The following is a 19,481-nucleotide window of genomic DNA, read 5'->3' on the forward strand; positions in this document are numbered from 1 at the left end:
GAGGTGTAACTGTAACTGGTGTGAACTGAGCAACGAAATCCCAAACTGAGTTTCACCATCAACAAGAACTTTTAATCCCTCACATTCCTAAAATTTATCATACTGAATTTGAAAGAAGACTGTATCTCCACAAAATTAAATAATAATAAAAATAAAATAGCCTATGATCCAATTTTCATTGAGGCCAAAAGTTGACCCTAGGCAAATTTCTGTATCCAGAGAAAGTTTATTTATCAAGAACAAAAGGGAACTTTATGTTCATCATTTGCAGAAATGTATCCTGCAACTATAGCAACATTTGCCAAGGTAACCAAGTACAGATTTCTCCTGAGCTATATTTAGAAAGTGTCTACAAGGATGCTTATTTGATTAGGACCACTAACAAGGCTTTCCCCCTTGGAACTCTTCATTTTATATTGCCATTAAAACAGGCAAGTCACAGGTCTCTAGATTTTAATAAGAGTAGATTATAATCACGGAGGCCTTTGGTGCACAGAACAGATATTACTGAAGTTTCCTAAAATAAATACTTTTTCTTATGCATGGGAGGAAAAAATACTATCCTCCAAAATTCATTGCATTTGATTCACCATTACCATTTAAAAATCCATTTATTATATATTTGGTCTGTAAAGCAAGTAAGAGAGGCATTAAGTATATACATGAATTACATGGTTTTAGAAGAAGAACCTTAGTCTATGCTTTTTATCACTATCAATGGTAACATAGCTTTTATGAAGAAATATGCAGTCAGAAACATTATAGAGATAAAAGTGTTTAGTAAGAATAGTCTGAAAATAAAATTTTCCAGTTTCATACCTGTATTAGAAAATTCATTGCTTTTATAGTCATATTTCTTTATCATTAGTGATAAACACCATGCTAAAAATTGTTAGAAAATTATTGGTAATGACATAAAACTGTATAGATATAATTGTACAAATCTGGTAAAGAAATTACTACCATGCAAAACATCTTAAATATCTTTTGTCATATCCTAAATCAGTGTCCTTACATGGCTATTCAAAAGTAATTATGTGTGCTTTCTTGGCCCAAAGTTCAATATATAACCTCAATCCTATCAAATCTTGTATTCTCTAAAGAAATCTTCTTACATGAGTTAGATATCAAAAGAATAGCATAGAAAAGCACTCTCATCACCAAGTCATTTTCATGTGTTCTAAGTTCTTGTTTGACATAGAAAACCCAAAGGTGAAAACCTAGTTTGCATTTTGGACAGATTAATATGTGAATAACAAATCACACTTCAGTAAAATCTGATATTTTACTTAAGAAGAGATGAAGCAATATAGTTTTCCTACTTAGATTTTTCACTTGTATTTTGTACTGTTTGGTAAAACATCTAAAGAAAAACATAAACTTCCAATTTGGAAAACAAAACTGAACCCCGGGGTATTGTAGAATACGAATGTGACAATCAGGAACCTTTCTAGAGTATACTTTAACATCTTTGAGTTCTGTTAGCCCTTCTTAAGGGGCTAACCAGGAAATGCAAGCCCTCTTTGGATATGTTAAGTTCTTTGGGATAGCTTCCCAGACTGAGGCAGAACTCATTAAAGAAACTTCTGTGTATTTCCTGAGAAAAAATTCACAAAGTAACCATGTAATTTATTTTTTGTCTTAGAATTTGAGGAAGGATATGCATTGGAGATCCCTAACTGGACTTTTAAGAAAAATGTAGGAAGTCCTGAAATTCCCTTCCCTATTTCTACAGTCAAAACTAATCTAGCCCAATTCAGTTGTAGCCTATTTATATATATTTTTAAAGCTGAAGATGCAAATTCCATAACCATATTGAATAGCTGGTGTCAGTGTTTAATCATTGCTAGATTTAAAAATAAATTCTTGCTATCAAACCAAGTCACACTCTGTGATTCAAATCTGATTCCATGTGAAAATAATAGCCAGCTTGAGTAATCCTTCCCTTCCACCAATCCTTCACTGAGTGAAGTGTCTCTTTATCTCTGAAATTAATTCTCAATTCTATTCAAATTTTTTTATGGATTTTATTTTGCACCATTTTAGTCATTTCACTGAAGTTAAGAAAACATAGCAAAAGCATGGAAGGTATGTGAATAAATCGAAAAGTAGGATGTATCTGTCCCCAAATATTAGTAGCTTAAAAGTGCCAATTGTTAGGAGGAACTATAAATTATAATAGGCTGAGAAAACGAATCTCTCTATGAAAAATTATCCTAAGCTTACTAGACTAAATTCTTCAAATTAACAGTCTCTGTCTTAAATCTTCCACATTTAGCATTGTCTGGCACATAGCAGACACTCAGAGCACGAGTAGTCTTCAACAGATAAACTGTTTTAATGTATAGTACCATCACAATATTCATAATAAAAGAGCCATCAGGAAAAATTACAAGACAATGTGATCATAATAAAAAGGACAGATGCAGTTACAAGAAGCACAAAAACATGGAACACTAGCTTGGTTTCAATAAATTTGAATCCAAGTCCATTGAAGACTTCCTATCTTTAATGGTTATCGCTCCTTGGTCCAATTTTGAGAACCAAGACAATGGACTAAGAAAGTCACACAGCAAGCCTTCACTTTCTTCAGACCATTCTCCTTGGACCTACTATAAGTCACAAGGTATCCAAATTGCCCTAAAAAGAGAGCAGTAAAAACCTCAAGTCTTTGGGAAAGCAATAGAGAGACAAAATGTGCTGTTTCCTTCCCAACTCAACAGCATAAAGTCAACTACCTGATCAATTATACCTTGCTTTACTTAGTAAAAAAACGGAAAATACAAAATTATAATAAATCCTATGTAAACCCTATGAAAATACATGGGGACATAATCCAGACTGGATAAGAGTTGGACTCTGTGACCAATTGGTGGTAGGTTATGTCCCTGAACACCTTTAGTTCTTTGTCTCCTAGGATGCACCCAGATAACCTTTTCTGCTTGTCTTGTAGTTATCTGTGTGTTACTGAAGGAAAGGAGAATCCACTGAAGCTGACATTTCTCTTGCTCTTTCCCACAGATATCACTGACATGCAGAGCTGGGAGAGAGAGCAGGCCCGAGCTCAGCCTGAAGAGTGCAGTGCCTCAGCAATGCAGGGTGCTGCCTGGGGGATCTCTGAAACAGAAAGTGACCTCACCTATGGGGAAGTGGAGCAAAGACTAGATTTGCTTCAAGAACAACTAAACAGGTATCAGCAGTAGCAGAGCAAAAGGAAAATGTGATCAGGAAAATTCTTCTTGCCAGAATCCCATATTTTCCATATATACCATATTTAAACTAAGATTCAAAGCTGACAGAATTACCAGTTGATTGACAACAAATGCTTAGGTAAAACACTTTATACTTTTAGGGACACACATTTCATTTTATCATCAGAGCTACCTTAGAAAGCTTCCTTTTTCCCCTTAAAATAATTTATATGTAGATTGTTGTTGGACACCTTTTCTTTCTTTTTTTAATCATCTCATGCTATTTAGTTCCTCTTGGTGATTTAATGATACTTTTAAAGTATTAAAAAGTGACGTAAATGATTATTTAGCCAGCCTGTCAAAACTATGAATGAATTGAAAATCCCGTAAGCGAAAGGCCAGAGCCTCTCCATTTTCCTTCACCTTGATTTAAGCCATCCAATTATAAGAAGTGCATTTTGGTTTTAGGGAGGAGGTAACCCTTTCACTCAAGTCTGAGTAGGTTCCTTAAAGTTAGGTTGGTCAAAAAGATTCAAGGGAAAAAGTTGTTGTGCCTGAAATAGCTGTTTTGGTTGTATTGTTTGGGATTTCTCTGATATAATGAAGGCCTAATGCTTATAGGCAGAAAATTGCATGAACTAAACTGAAACACCAACAACACATGACTTACTAAATCCATTTGCACTATGTAATGGGAAATAAGGAGAACAAGATGGGGATAGTTAGCATATCAAATGAGCACCAAGCCTGGTAAAAGGACTGTACCTAATTTGCACCCTAATCTAGACAAAGTTTATGTATTTGCCTCATCAACCTTTCCTGCCTGGCATCTGGAGGGGTCCATAGTCAAAAACCAGCACCTCTGTGCCAAGGGCAATAACTGCCTCTATCTCAACATCTGTATCATCAACCTTTCCTGCCTGGCATCTGGAGGGGTCCATAGTCAAAAACCAGCACCTCTGTGCCAAGGGCAATAACTGCCTCTATCTCAACATCTGTATCCCCTTGACACACCTGTGGATCTCTAGTTAGTTTTTGTGTGTTTAGAGGAGCATATGGAGGAACAGATGAGATACTATTGGATGTCACCAATCATATCACCAAATTTGGGAGACAGATTTTTTTTTTCAGAACAGACATGAAAACACGTTGTTTCCATCTCTTTCTATGTATGTGTCACTTTTATTTTTTACATTGCATTCCCATTCTACCTTTGGTATGACTTGCATGTTTCCATTTCATGTACTTATGAATTCTGCCCATGTCCAATAAGTTATTTTCTCCATCTGTGAGCTTTGCCTTTACCACATACACTGTCGATATACTCCATATCTATTCTGAATATTTTCTATGTATTCCATCCATCTAGTGATGATGATGGTAGTGAAGGGAGTAGATGGGTGAATGCTAAGGGCAATAGTGATTCCTTAAGCACAGTACTAACAAAGCACTTGCAATTGGATAGCCTAGATAAAAAGTCTTAGGCAGCTAATTGCCCATTTCCAAAATGAATAGGTCAAGTCATACCCTTACCTAACTTCATTTTTGTGCTTCAATCTGTATCTACTTGCAATGCTTTTGTAGGAACAGAAATAATAAATAAGTCACCCCTTGTCAACCATAGCAGATTAGTCCCAGGACCAAACTTGAATACCCAAATCCCTAGGTTGTTAAGTCCCTTCAGTAAAAAGAATAGTATTTGCACATATCTTACAAAAAACCCTCCCATGTACTTTAAATCTTCTCTAGATTACTTACAAAGTTTATTACTTACAAATACTATGTAATTGTTCCGCTGAATTGTTTAGTATATAATAATAAGACAAAAGGTATCTCCATGTGCAGTACAGATACAGTTTCTGAAACCGCAGATTCACTGGCCAACTGGACATAGACTGTACTTGTTATACACAAAGCAAGATGAATTAGGATTATTGATTAACTTCACTGGTGTTCATGATACCATTTTTTCTCTCTACCAAATAAGGAATTATGAGGGAGAAGAAGTTTATTTGAAAGTGGATAAGGCAGTAGAGAGGATGAAGAGAGCCTCTTACCTATTGGTGGATTGGTATGAGCTAAAACTATACTTCCTGTTCCTTACTGTACATCATATGAGGTCTTGGCTACCTGCTTCTTGGGCAAGGGGGAGAAGGAGAGTGGGAGTTCAGATTTCTCAGTATAAGAGTGAGAAGTGGGGATGCTAGTCTGATGTATGTTCGTGGGGTCCCTCTTTGATAGCCCTTTTGGGGAAGCCTCAGCTGTTCTGCATTCTGATTGGATCAGTGCCCACCTTATCCAAAAAGAAGGGCCACCTGACCCTCTTCAGGTCTGCTCCAGGGTCTTCGGGGGCTTTAGGAAGAAGGAGCTTTGTCTACATCAGGCTGTTTTATGGGTATTTGTCAAGTACCTATTGGGTTTGTAACCACTAATTACTAGAACACTTATTAATATTTTTATTACATTAATATTTTAATAAACTTTTCACAGCCAAAATGCAATTAAATCTTGAGACATTCCCAGCATTTACATGTGCTTTTTGAACATGTTTTGAATTGTTCCAATGATTACTCTTCCTTTGAATAATTTTCTATAATTGTTGATGATATTTTCACAAATATTTTATTGCCTGTCAGATTATCCTATTTATTTTTTAATTGTCTTCTTACTTCCATCTCCAATAGCTTCTTTCTCTAGTTTGCTTATAAGGCAAAAAAAAAAAAAAAGGAAACAAGTTTGGAAAGGCCCCCTATCTCAATTTTTCAGAGTGAGAATCTCAGGACATGTTTTTGGGTTGAGTGTAATCTGAGTATTTGTTGAAGTATAGACTTGTGGGGTCCTATACCACTGTCAAATCCAAATACGCATATCAAGTGGACATGGAAATCAAAACCAATATACACAAAATATCTTGAATGGTCCTTGCTATTGCCATTGTTTCTGCCTTCATAACCAATTGAGCGATATTTAAAGTGAAAGGTTTACATGAGAAATGTTCTTCCATGTTCATATATTGTGCTTAGAGATATGTATAGCTAAGAAAATTATTTACAATTCTACAGCAGTGCTTCTCATACTTTAACATGTACTCAGATCACCAGGGGATCTTGTTAAGCTGCAGATTCTGTCAAGTGGTCTAGAGTTGGGGAGTCTACTGTAGACCCCATTCTTCCAGGCATGCCCAATGTTATTAAAGGAATACTTAAGATGAGGAGAAAGGAGGAGGGATAAAAATGGTTAGTAATGACTCATTGCAGAATCCCCAAAGCAATTTGTCTGTGTGTTTCTAATATAACACTGAGGACTTGTTTCATCTAGCATTATGGCTGTTTGTTCTTGTCCTTCATTGTCCTTCTCAAGTGAGCAGCTTCTGTCATCACTGAGAGCTCTATTCCACACGTATTTATCACGTTCCACCTAATTTTCTTAAGAAAATCATGCATGGGGTCCTTATCTTGGGGTTCATTCACCTAACATCAACTTATCTGACCATTTCTGCTTGTCTCAGACATAAGGACTCAAATGTTTTTTCTTTCTTGCTATTGTTTTTAACATATTTGTAAGGTATTTCTTTGTATGTCCCTCCCCCACGGTATAACCCCTGTTTTCACTGTATTTGATGTTGGTATACTTTGTGGAAGGGAAGGGGAAAAAACAATTGGTTTAAATAGGGTGGGCCCATTGCAACAATGAGATGTACAAGAAATTATGTTGAAAAACGAACTTTACAATTGGGGGGGGGGAAGGGGAGAGATGGGAAGGGATGGGAAGTGGAAACAAAGGAGGAGGCAACAATGCTTGATAAGAAATGTACTCATTACCTTGCTCATGTAATTGTAACCCCTCTGTATGGTATTTTCACAATATAAAAAGAAAAGAAAAGCATGCATGGTACACAGAAGGTCTTGACTGAAGGTACTAAAAAACAATATCAAAACTTGGTATATGTTTCTGTTTAAAATGAAAACGATGCTTGATTTTTATTTAATTTTCTAAAATTTTAACTCAGTAAAGCAGATTGTTTAGTCTCTAAAATAATTCATTCATTTATGACTAAGCCCTAGTCATAAAATATGAAAATACAACCTATGCATAGTAAACAAATTTCTTACAACAAAGGACTCCTTTGTTGATATACTGAATATAGAAAGCAATAAGTTAAATAAAAACAAACTAAATATTCAAAATAATGTAGAATGAGAGATTGTCAACTACACAGTGTCAGTAGAAACCATAAGAAAGATGATACTTATAGTACTTTGAAACCTGGGCCTTTTAAGATAGTGATCTGTGCTACTCAGTATTATATAGCTGTTTCAAACACTTTGCAGAAGTGGGGAAATTTTTTTCTGTCAAGGTCCATTTAGATGTTGGTGTGTGTGTGTGTGTGTGTGTGTGTGTGTGTGTGTGTGTGTGTGTGTGTGTGTGTGTGTGTGTGTGTGTGTGTGTGTGTGTGTGTGTGTATGTGTAGATTTATGTTTATGTTTGAACTCAGGACCTCAAGCTCTGACTTGGATTTTTTGCTCACTGCTGGCACAATACCACTGGAGCCATACCTCTACTGCATTCTGATGGTTATTTGAAGATAAGCATCTCTCAGATTTATCTAGTCTGCCTGGCTTTGAACCACATTTCTCAGGTTTCTGCCTTCTCAGTAGCTAGGATTATAAACCTGAGCCACTCCCAGCTGAGTCCCATTTGAATATTGATAACATATTCCCAAAGGCCTAAGAAAGTATCCCTACAAGCAGGTGGTAACAGGTAGCCAACAACAAGCATATGACAAGCATGTCTGTCCTGTCCTTTACTAAATGATTTTAAAGGCCTTATATGGCCCACTGATCTGATGTTCTTCACTAGTATAAGAAACAAATGATGAGAAATATATTTTGGTACATGGTTTCAGAAGTTACTGTTCCCACTTGGTAGCTCTGTAGTTTTGGAGATTCTGCAATGAGTCATTACTAAAAGTTTTTACCCCTTCTCCTTCTTCCTCATCTTAAGTATTCCTTTAAACTAATAACATTGGGCATGCCTGGAAGAATGGGGGTCTACAGTAGACTCCCCAACTCTAGACTCTTGAATTAGAATCTGCAGCTTAACAAGATCCCCAGGTGAGATATAACATCATGGTGAAAGAGCACGCACTCTTTCCACAGCAGCCAGAAAGCAGAAAACACAAGGGAAGCAACCCCCAAGGCAATAGCCTCAAATGACCTATCTGCACCAAACTAACCCCACCTTCAGTAGTTTTTCTTTGCCCAATAATGCCTTTAGATTATAGATCCATTGGTGGATTAGTCCATGGAATAGGAAATAGCACTTTTAATTCAATCATTTCTCAAAGATTTTGTCAAACCCTTAACACGTGTCTTTTAGGGGAGACTTCATACCCAAACTGTAATGGGAGCCAATTAGAGACAGACACACACATATGGACATTATGATACATTATGCAGCATTTATGGGCATAGGAAGGTGAGAGCCTTAAAGCAAGTCTTGATAAATAATTTTTGTCTTTTGATTAAGTTGTTCAGCTGTACACACAGATGTCTTCAATGAATTGATATGTAGAGAATAACTGAAGGGACCAGGTTAGTAATTGACTTCTTGTTATTTTTCCCAAGTCAAGTTTTTCTAGACCACAGAACCAAGTCATGTGGCTAAAACTGTTCTTCATTGTGGTCTCAATTCATACTCTGCATGAGCCACTTGACCTGCATAATATATTCTTGTATGCATGAGTCACATGTACATGTGCACACTAAAGTCTTACCTTTTAATAGGTAGATTCTATGAGAAATCTAGATAGGATGTATTAGAAATCAAGGTACAACAAAAGATAAATGGATCTTATATTCTTAGAGATTGCTGCTATTTAACAAAGATTTTCAGGAATCAAAAACATCAACATAATTTTTGACTTCCTATTGCATTGAAATTATTGATAAAGTTTTTATTTTTAATACTTATTACAAATTTGTGTTTATTCAACAGTCTGTCTTATTAATAATGGTAATGCAGAAACCATTCATTAAATGGCAATTCATAAAATTCTGTGATTATGGGTTAACTGTACAGTTATTTATGATGATCTTTGATTGTAGAGTTTTATCTATTGGTAATCTTGAGCTTTAGAAAACAACAACAACAACAATATTTTGCAAGTCAAATGGGTCATAGAAGCAAGTGAACTTGTAAATTTTGCCTGTTACTTAAATATCAGAGCTCTGAACTACAAATTGGAAATTAATTTAACCTCTAGTAGCATTTACACTTCTTAACTATAAATACACACAAACACACACACACGAATAATATTCTTGCTATAAATAGGATAGAAGAAAGTTATCTAATGTTAAATAATGATAATGTAAATTTTCCCCAGAAATTTTTTAATTAAGTAGTTGTAAAAAATGGCTTCAATTTGAGAAGTCAAGTTATGAGAGCAATGCTCCTTGATCAATGCCATGCCTTCCGCATCTTACCCCATCCTGCCCTACCCTACAGTTACATAGTTCAATTTTTACATAATGTGCATTGGATATAATGACTGTAATATAAAGTTAAAACACAAAAGAAACATTTCCCAGATGACTTAACAATAAATGAAATTTTACTTATTTCTCTTTTAAAAAGTTAATACAATGTTAATAACAAATTGAGTCAAAGCCGGAGCAAAATTCAAAGGTAATTTTTGGTTAAAAATAGATTCTAAGCATGTTATACATGTTACAATCAATACAAGTTAGTAAAATATGTGATTTGTTCAATTCATTCTGTTAATTCTTTGTAAGTGAACGAGAGAGTAATCATCCTTATCAGGATCATTAGTGAGATGTAGAGAGTATCCGCCAGGAAAGAGTCTCTGTGCTCCCTCTCCTGTCCTTCCTGTTTAAAGCAGGACCATAATTTCATTTTTTCGTAATGCTGATGGTTTTCTCAGATGCCCTTGAAATTCTGAACCATTTTAGGACCGTCTTGCCCTTTTCTGTCTGTCTGTCCTGCAGACTTGAATCCCAGATGACAACAGACATCCAAACCATATTACAGCTGCTACAGAAACAAACTACTGTGGTCCCTCCAGCCTACAGCATGGTAACTGCAGGAACAGAGTACCCGAGACCCATCCTCCGTCTGATGAGAACAAGTCCTCCAGTTGCTTCCATTAAGACGGACCGAAGCTTCAGCCCCTCCTCACAAGTGAGTGTACGTACTGTGCTTCCATGTTTCCAGGACTCACCTTAATGAGGATTCCCCCAAGATGGAGAGGAAAAATACAAACTTCCATCCCATCCCATCCCCATTCCTGTTGCATTAGAGTATCTACAGATGAGTCCTGTGGTCTGTTATGTCTTGCATTTTCTAAAAGTTTGAAACCAATGGAACTAAAATTACATAATTTTAAACATCAGCATTTTTTCAAGTATTTTTTTCTGATTACTTAGTGAATGATAAGCCCCTGAATCTTTCTGCCCCAGGCTGGCTTTAAACTGTCATCCTCTGCTATCCTCCCGAGTAGCTAGTATTACAGACTTCAGCCACCGAAGCCAGGCTAAAGCAAAAGTTTTGTTTCTTGTCTTTTTTTAATTAACTTACTTTTATGTTGATATTGAGGTGATATACAGAGGGATTACAATTATGAGTCACATAATGAGTACATTTCCTTTCATACAGTGTCTTCTGTTCCCTCTTTCTCTCCCTGCCATCTTCGTTCTTTTCAAGAATTTACCAGTATAAATTTACATTCTATATAGATATAAAAACTAAGGGATATCTCTAGAGTTCAATAAAAGATCATAAAGTCTGTAAGTTCCTGTAGTGACAAGAGGCAGCACTGGATCTCAGAAAGAAAACACAGTCGACCAGATTAGAGTTGAGATTCAAATACAGTCAGACTGGTAAACTCTTTGCCCCACTCATCACAAGAGATCTCTACATTGTTTCTCCATGGCCTGGTAAACATGGTAAGGCAAAAGACATAAAGTATCCTTTAATTTTCCTGTACAATCCTTGAAAGAGGCCCCTTTAATTTATATCTAATTCCCTTCCATTCTTATCCTGAACACCATGTCCCACTGAACCTACAAAAGATGATTTCAGTGAGGATTCATAGAACAATCTAATGAATGTTCTATATGGTTAGGGACTTAGAAAAACAAAACAGCTTTAAGAACTGAAAATACATGAATACAGATAGGGTAATGTATCCAAAGGAAAACGGTTGTGAACTTTCATGTCCATTTACTTTTAACAAGTTTTTACTGGCTGGTAAAAGTAAACATATGTATTTCATTCTTTATTTATATTGGTTTTAGATAATCTGACAGAAACACTGACTTTACTTCCTTTCCAATTTTTTTCTTTCCTTCTGATCATGTTTCCTATTCCATTTTTAGTCTTAGATTTTGAGTTAAAATTTAATAAGGAAACTCAAACCAAAACAATATATTTTAGAAATCTGACCTTGTTAATCTGACTTCACAGTAAAATTAAAATACTTGGAATTGTTGTTTAAGATTACCTGAATTGACACTTGTCTTTCTTATTTGTTTAGATAAGATAATGGGGAGGGGGGGAGGAGAATAAGATGATGGTAAGAAAAAAAAATCACATCTGGATTTTGAATGAAATTTTAGATGATTGTTGATATAATTTTTAAAAATGCAATTTCTTTTTCTTCCTATCAGTGTCCTGAATTTCTGGACCTTGAAAAATCAAAACTTAAGCCCAAAGAATCCCTCTCAAGTGGGATGCATCTCAACACAGCTTCGGAAGACAACTTGACTTCCCGTTTAAAACAAGACACTGATGTCTCTTTAGAGCTTCACCTGCGGCAAAGAAAAACTTACCTTCACCCGATTAGGCATCCTTCTTTGCCAGAATCTTCTCTAAGCACTGTAGGAATCTTGGGTCTTCATAGGCATGTTTCTGATCCTGGTCTTCCAGGGAAATAATCATTTTGTACTATTTACTCCACACACAATGTAAGTGCTTTTAATGGCTGTTTTCCTTTTTGTATTTAAATCTTCTCTACTTGACTCAGGGGCTCACAAGGTACCATTATATGCAAAAGTACTGTATATTTTCCTAAATTGAAGCTTGTAAGGTAAAATTGAGCAGTTAGGATGTAAATATTCATAAGAACTTTTGGTTCCAAATGTTTAAACTGCCAGCATCTCAAGGCACTTTATTTTTTATTTTTATTTTTTAAAACATGTGCATGTTAGGAAACTCCAATTTCTCTTGCATGGAGACTCCTATTTATTGCTTTTATTAAACCAGTACATTGTTATGAAAACGCCTTCCAAGCAAATAAGAAACCAAGGGATAAAAGTATCCATGGATATAATACAGATGATCCTCAACTTATGGAAGTTCAAGGGGCACAAAGGAAACGGTTCTGATAACAGATACCTTTCTGTTTTGAGATGTTTATGGTTACTTCGATTTATTTCTCATACAGGAATAAAAGATGAAAATCATATATCTCAAAGAGTAAAGGAAGATACCACCATATATATTGAAAGGGAGAAAATGTAATTTTTAATCAACCTTTGAAGTCCGTAGTAGGACAAAACTCCACAACAAATGGCAGGTCCACAAGAAAAACAAACAAATATAATTAATGAATACACTGTATACAGTACGGGGGAAACTCTGAGATTTTTGAAAGTAACTCAAGATAGTTCCTTAATGTCCTAGTGTATAGAGGAGTTCAGAAAAAAAAGCAATATATCTTACTAAAGTGACAGGACAAAGAAGAGAGCAGTCTCAAGTTTCCAAAGGTAGGAATACTGTGGGGAAATGTTAACTGTAAACTCTTCCCCATGCAGTCCCCTACCATTTCTAGAGCTGCTGAGAAATCCCTTGTGAAAGGAGAATTTACATGCTGGTTTTCAGCAGGAAAGTGGGAGAGTAGAAAGACCTCATGTCTTTGTGAATCATTGTCCTGGTTTTCCAAACACAGATTAAGAAAGCTTGCGTGTTTTTTGTTTTGGTTTGGTTTTTTTTCCTGTCTTCAGCTAAACAACCATCCAAATATTGGCGAGAAATATTTTGGTTTCTTTCTATCTGAATTAGGCCCAACATTGAGAATAAAAAGGTCTTTCTATTAAGGTTTTGTCACTAGTTGCACACAAACCATCTAAAATATTTTACACTGGTATATATAAGTTTTTGGCCGGTAGTGGAGTCTTCACTGGGAGCTGCCTCTCAGCTCTTCAGCTTAAGGGTAGCACTCTACCTTTTGAGCCATAGCACCACTTTCAGCTTTTTCTGCTTATGTGGTGGTGAGGAATCAAACCCATTCCTCATGCATGCAAGGCAAGCATTCTACTACTAAGCCACCTTCCTATCCCCATCCTTGAAGAGTTTAACATGCTTTTCATTGATACTGTTTTAAGGATGCTTCCCTTTAAGAACTGCTAACAAGTGATGAACACAAATAGATTTCCAGAACTTTCTTCTAATTCAAATGTTAGAGTAATTCTGAATTTAATCAAGGCAGTACTAGATGCACACAGTTTTGTAAGAACGTGCAATTTCAGTGGATTTGCATGGTAAAACCATCTTTCATTAAGTCCTTCTCCAGCTTTCTAATTCCAGATGTGGACAAAAACTAATGCACATTTATCTACCTAGAAAGAAAATTCACAAGTCAATAGTAAAATTTCCATTTTTTTGCCATCGAAATATTTTTGATATTTGAAAATTAAGCAAAAATCTATTATCTAGGATATGGATTGAATGAATATATATTGACCCCAGAATATCAATACATACAGAGGAATATATTTTATTATCTTCAATTATTAGCTTGAAGGGTAGGGTAGCCCATGGTTCTCATATGCTCAGAGTACAGAAAAAAAAATTATGATTTTGATCACTCAAGTTCTAGTTTGCAAATTTTATTTCAAATCAAATATAATTTAGTTATTATTAGGGAATATTATACCATTTTCTTCTTAAAATGACTGAAATTTATTGATAGCTTCTTTGATAAGAGTAATATAGTTTTAAAGAAATATGTTGGCACATTATTAATAGGGTTGATTTCTACCTTTTCAGGAGAAAAGTATGCTTTCCCTTAATTCTTTTTTTTTTTTTTTTTTTTTTTTTGAACTCTGGGCCTGAGTGCTGTCCCTCAGCTCTTCAGCTCAAGGCTGGCACTCTACCACTTGAGCCACAGCGCCACTTCCGGTTTTCTCGTGGTTTATTGGAGATAAGAGTTTCACCGGCTTTCCTGCCCAGGCTGGCTTTGAACTGTGATCCTCAGATCTCAGCCTCCTGAGTAGCTATGATTAAGGTGTGAGCCACCGGCGCCTGCCTGATTTCCCTTCAGTCTTTTCCCTTCATTCTTTTTAGCCCTTCACCTTTAACATTAATCAGCTTCAAATGAAAGCAATTCAAATTTGCATGAAACTATTGCACTATCAAAATGTGTTTAAAGTGACCTTAAACTGCTCCATATATATATATATATATATATATATATATATATATATATATATATATATATATATATATATATATATATATATATATATATATATATATACCCTTCACCCTGCACCCATGAACCTGGAGCTTGGATTCAGGATCTGGGTGCTGTCCTTGAGCTTTTTGCTCAAGGTTTGCTCTATACCTTTGGAGTCACAGCTCCATATCTGGCTTTTTGGTGGTTAATTGCCAATATGAGCCACAAAAACTTTCTTGAGTGGGCTGGCTTTGCACTGTGATCCTCAGATCTCAGCCTCCTAAGTAGGAAGTATTGCAGGCTTGAGCCACCTGTGCCCAAATATATTTTTAAACAGTCACAGAAGTTGCATGACATGAGTAATTGGGTACAAATGGTAAAAGACTAGTCAACAAAATTGTAATAATTAAAATAAGTATCTCAAACATTTTGTGTTATGTAGATACAAACACAGGGACTGCATTCTTATTGCAGTCAAACATTATTATTTTATTATTTATCATATTTCAACAAACATTTAGTGGGTGCCTGATTGGGGAGAGTTTCACAATAATGGCTAACTGATTCGGAGACTTATTTGGGGATATATATATATATATATATATTTTTTTTTTTTTTTTGGTCCGGTTGTGGGGCCTGAACTCTGGGCCTGAGCACTGTCCCTCAGCTCTTCAGCTCAAGGCTAGTGCCCTACCACTTGAGCCACAGCACCACTTCTGGCTTTTTTCTTTTTGCTTATGTGGTGCTGAGGAATCGAACCCAGGGCCTCAGGCATGCAAGGCAAGCACTCTACCACTGAACTACCTTCCCAGCCCCTATTTGGGGATATTTATATCCAAATTAGAGCACATTTTTGCAGCTGCAAAAATTTCTTTTGGACTGCCTAAGTTCTAGGAACATTCAGAGTGAATTCACCAGAGATTGCTCATTTGTATGTAGGAAAGAGGATTTTGCAGGTGAGGAACTGAGGTCTAATTGATCAGTCAATGCTTCAGATGCAACATTTGGTATGGCATGCATAAAATGTCAGGCTTCCATCCATAAACAGCCTCTATTTATGCCTCCTTATAAAAACTGAACTCCAGGAATTGAAAGATGGTGAATGGCATGCAAAATTCAGACTGTTTATAGTCTAGCAAAATAGAAGTGTTTTTGCTACTTAATTTCTTGGTCATAAAACAATTGCTTGATACGCAAAAAATTTCTGTCTCAGAGCTGGGCAAGATGAAAAAAGTCTGAACAATATGAGTTGTGACTAGTCAGGAAGAAACATCAGAAGATTCGGTAGTTAAATGGACATTGAGCTGATCAAACCAATTATCTTGGTGTGCAAACATCATCCTTTTTCCTGCTAATGATCAAATCCCTAAAATCGTCATCACCCTCCACAGTAGCCCCAGCAGAAACAAACTGACACTTCTATCTTAGGATCCCACTGAAGGCCAGGTCTTGCTGCAGTTGCCAGTCAAAAGCAGCATAACAACTACTTTCCCTTCAGGGGATTAGAAGCACTAATATAACACCTTTTGATATTTACCTAAAATGTTATCTGGTCTCTTGACCTGAATAAAATGCCATGTTAAATCTAATGCTTCTTGCATTAGATGCTTTCCTGCTGTTATTAATTGCTGGATAGAGAACTGAAACAGACTTGTCATTTTTACCCCCAGAGGGGAGTCTCCTGCTTTAATTAGTTGATGAGAAAATCAGGAATAAAAATTCTGAAGCAATGTTTCACACAGTTCTTAATTTAATAATCACTAATTCAATAAACATGGGAAATCAGGGGACCAATTTGGGAGATTATAATTTGTAATTCCATCGTAACCCATTGGTCATCAGAGTTGAACTTTTCTATCCATCAGGAAATAGAAAAATTAAGTCAGGAATCAAATGAAATTGGGAGCCAAGTTTAATATGTATTGGAGTTGTTTAGAATGTCTTTTGAGGGGTAGGTCTTCAGTAATGATTCTAAAGTTCCCAAAAGAAAAAAAGTTCTTCCCAAATTTCATTTTAAAGCTTATCAGCCACAATACTAAGAATAAAATTGATCATTTCGTCAGTCTACCTACAATAATAATTATTAAGAGATATCAGCATGCTTCTTTTGATTGTCTTCATGATTACAGGAAATTCAGATGATTCAGTTACTAGAAGTGAATGATGACACTATAATTAAATGTAGAGAAGTCTTAAAAAAAAACATTTATTCATGGTAAAAACCAAAGAAGATAAATGGATGCTTCTTATAGATTATTCTACAGACAAAAATTCTATAGATGATTCAAAGTTCAAATGTCACTAAGTTTCTAACCACATTTTTGTAAATGACAAAGTTCAAGGAACACTTGGAAAGCAGGACAGTGTAAGACATAGGCCCTCCAATCCTGATCCTTAAGTTAGGAATACTAGCATCACCTGGGAACTTGTTAGAAATATATGTCCTTAGGCTACTTCCCCTCTAGTATATCAGAAAGATTGAGGTTAGGACCAGCTCTCCTCCACGTGATTCTTATGTACACCAAAATGGGGTCATCAATGGAGAAAAAGCAGCACAGGCTCTGCAGTCAGACTAACTTGGTCCCACTAGAAGCTCTTCTTAATATGTTGTGTGATCTGAAGCCAATTAATTAACCTTTCTGAGTCTCTTTCCTGATTTTGTAAAAAAAAATGAAATAATGGTAGTACCTACCTCATCAAAGCTTGAGGTAAAAATGAGACAGAACATAGCAAAATGCCTGACACATAATAGGTAATAAAAAATGCTGTCTTTGTTTCTTTCCCAGAAACATGACATAAAAAATAGTAATAATCAGAAAAACAAAATATTTTCCACACAATGTGCTACGTCTCCAACTAAATAACTATTATGTAAAGATTTTGATTTATCAAATCTTATCTCTTGCAATTGCATTTTGCAGTATTAGGTTTATAGTTTTAAAGTTATACTACTTATAATAAGAATAGTAACTAAGAATCTCATTGCTCAAAACATATCAGCTCTGAGTTGATAATTAAATTCTAAGTACTCAAAGGTGATCTAACTCAGTACTAGTAGAATGAAGTCTATAAAGATGGTGTTCTGTGCAAGTCCATCTTTGGACATGATATACTTCCCAGATGGATATTTGGAGATATATTTATAAAATACAATTTTGACAGTAAAAACACTATTTTCATAAGAAAAAATGGACTCTCACAGTTATAATAGTTCTCTTCAGGCAGCTCCACCCATTCCCACGTAGCTCTGAGATTATAGATGCCTAAGCTGTCAATGTGAAATAGTGGTAGGGGAGTCAATATGGTAAACCTTCTCCATGTACTCCTGAGACAAACTCTCAGTAAGACTCCATGTCCAAAATGATTCAAACAAAGGTAATTATGGACATATATCAAAGGATTTTTGTTCAGAGTCTTTGAAATATGTGTAAGCATTTTACATAACACAAAGTACAGCAAAACCAGAAGGCTATAGAATGACTTGGGCATTATCACAGATAGTAGTGTCTCTGAGCATCTTCCATTCCTCTTTCCTCAACTCAATATTCTCCACCCATACACTCCGCAACAAAAATCTATAAATGGGTATCCATTGTGCTTCCCAATGATATTATTTATTAATGAAAGAACATCAATGTTAGAGAAGCTACTTCTTGCTTAGCAACTGAATATGTGTCCAGTATTGTTTTTGTCTACCATCCAAAATAATTACGTACCACATTTGCAACTGCTTTCTAATGTAACAGCTTCCACCTCTCTTTCTCTGTCTATCTCTCTCTCACTCATTTCTCAAGTATTCTCATTCATCTCAATTTTCTTGTGGTTTTGTTTAACTTAAAATGAAGTGATGCAATACTCTCAAGAACGAAAAGAATATTTGAATTGCTTTCTAAAATATTACATAGTGTGAATTGCTTTCTAAAATAGTAGGTAGTGTGAGTAACCTGTGCTCAAGCCTAGAATAATTCATTGTCTTTTGATACAAAAATACTTTGGTTGAATGTCTAATATAGAAAATTTACAAAAAACATGCACTATAATAATTGGCAGCATAGAAAGACATTATTAAAAGGCTTATTTATATAGGCAATTAAGTGGAGGCTGAGAAATGACTAACCAGAATTTATTTAAAACTATCATGTTATTATTATGGAGAATAAAATGCACAGAACCAAAACCTCAATTGATCAACTTAATTGCTCTACCACCAATCATAATTAAATGCTTAAATAATAACAGCAAAAATTATTACAGAAATGCTCCCAATAAAATGTCTTTATTATGAGAAGAATCAACATTAACATGGTTATTCTTACATAGCTTATGTAAAAAAAACTAGATGAATTCTTACTGTGAACTCATGATATCTGTGGCTTACCTCCATTGATTTATATTTTATAAGATGTGAAAATGTTGCACCTGTGGTTATAAAGCACTGTATGTTTAACCTATATATGCTGGACTTCCTCAATGTGTATATTGGTATTTTAAAGTTTGTAACTGTAACAACAGCTGTGAGCATTTTAACTGTATTATTGTTCATAAATACTTGTATTGTGTGAGTACACACAATTTTCATCATCCATATTTAGCGGGAAAATTGAAGGAGCAGCAGTCTTATAAATAACTCTTTCATAGAGTTTTCTCCAATGGCCATGTAATTACAGCAGCACTGAAATGATATGGCATCCTCTTCAAAATGTTAAATAAGTTAAAGTTATTGAAAAAATCTTCAGTAGTTCCCAAGGTTTCTACTGATTTGAACTAAACACAATTACCTCTTTTTAAATGAAATCTTTAATTCACAACTT

The 19,481-nt window shown here is 35.3% G+C and overlaps 1 protein-coding gene across 5 annotated transcripts in view; it reads left to right on the top strand.

Moving 5' to 3' along the window:
- Kcnh7 (potassium voltage-gated channel subfamily H member 7) overlaps positions 1–14,652 on the top strand; it is a 467,602-nt gene extending 452,950 nt beyond the window's left edge. For 3 of the 5 annotated variants that reach the window (XM_070021893.1, XM_070021899.1, XM_070021902.1), the window contains 3 exons: positions 3,022–3,190; positions 10,202–10,400; positions 11,882–14,652. In XM_070021893.1, the coding sequence (XP_069877994.1) occupies positions 3,022–3,190; positions 10,202–10,400; positions 11,882–12,148 (635 nt within the window). In that variant the 3' untranslated portion in view covers positions 12,149–14,652. The remainder of the gene's footprint in view (positions 1–3,021; positions 3,191–10,201; positions 10,401–11,881) is intronic. The other 2 variants (XM_070021895.1, XM_070021909.1) reach the window with 1 other exon arrangement.
- Positions 14,653–19,481: the final 4,829 nt, after the last annotated feature.

Source organism: Dipodomys merriami, unplaced genomic scaffold, assembly GCF_024711535.1.
Source record: "Dipodomys merriami isolate MVZ:Mamm:240054 unplaced genomic scaffold, mDipMer1.0.p SCAF_1, whole genome shotgun sequence".
NCBI classification, from domain to species: Eukaryota; Metazoa; Chordata; class Mammalia; order Rodentia; family Heteromyidae; genus Dipodomys; species Dipodomys merriami.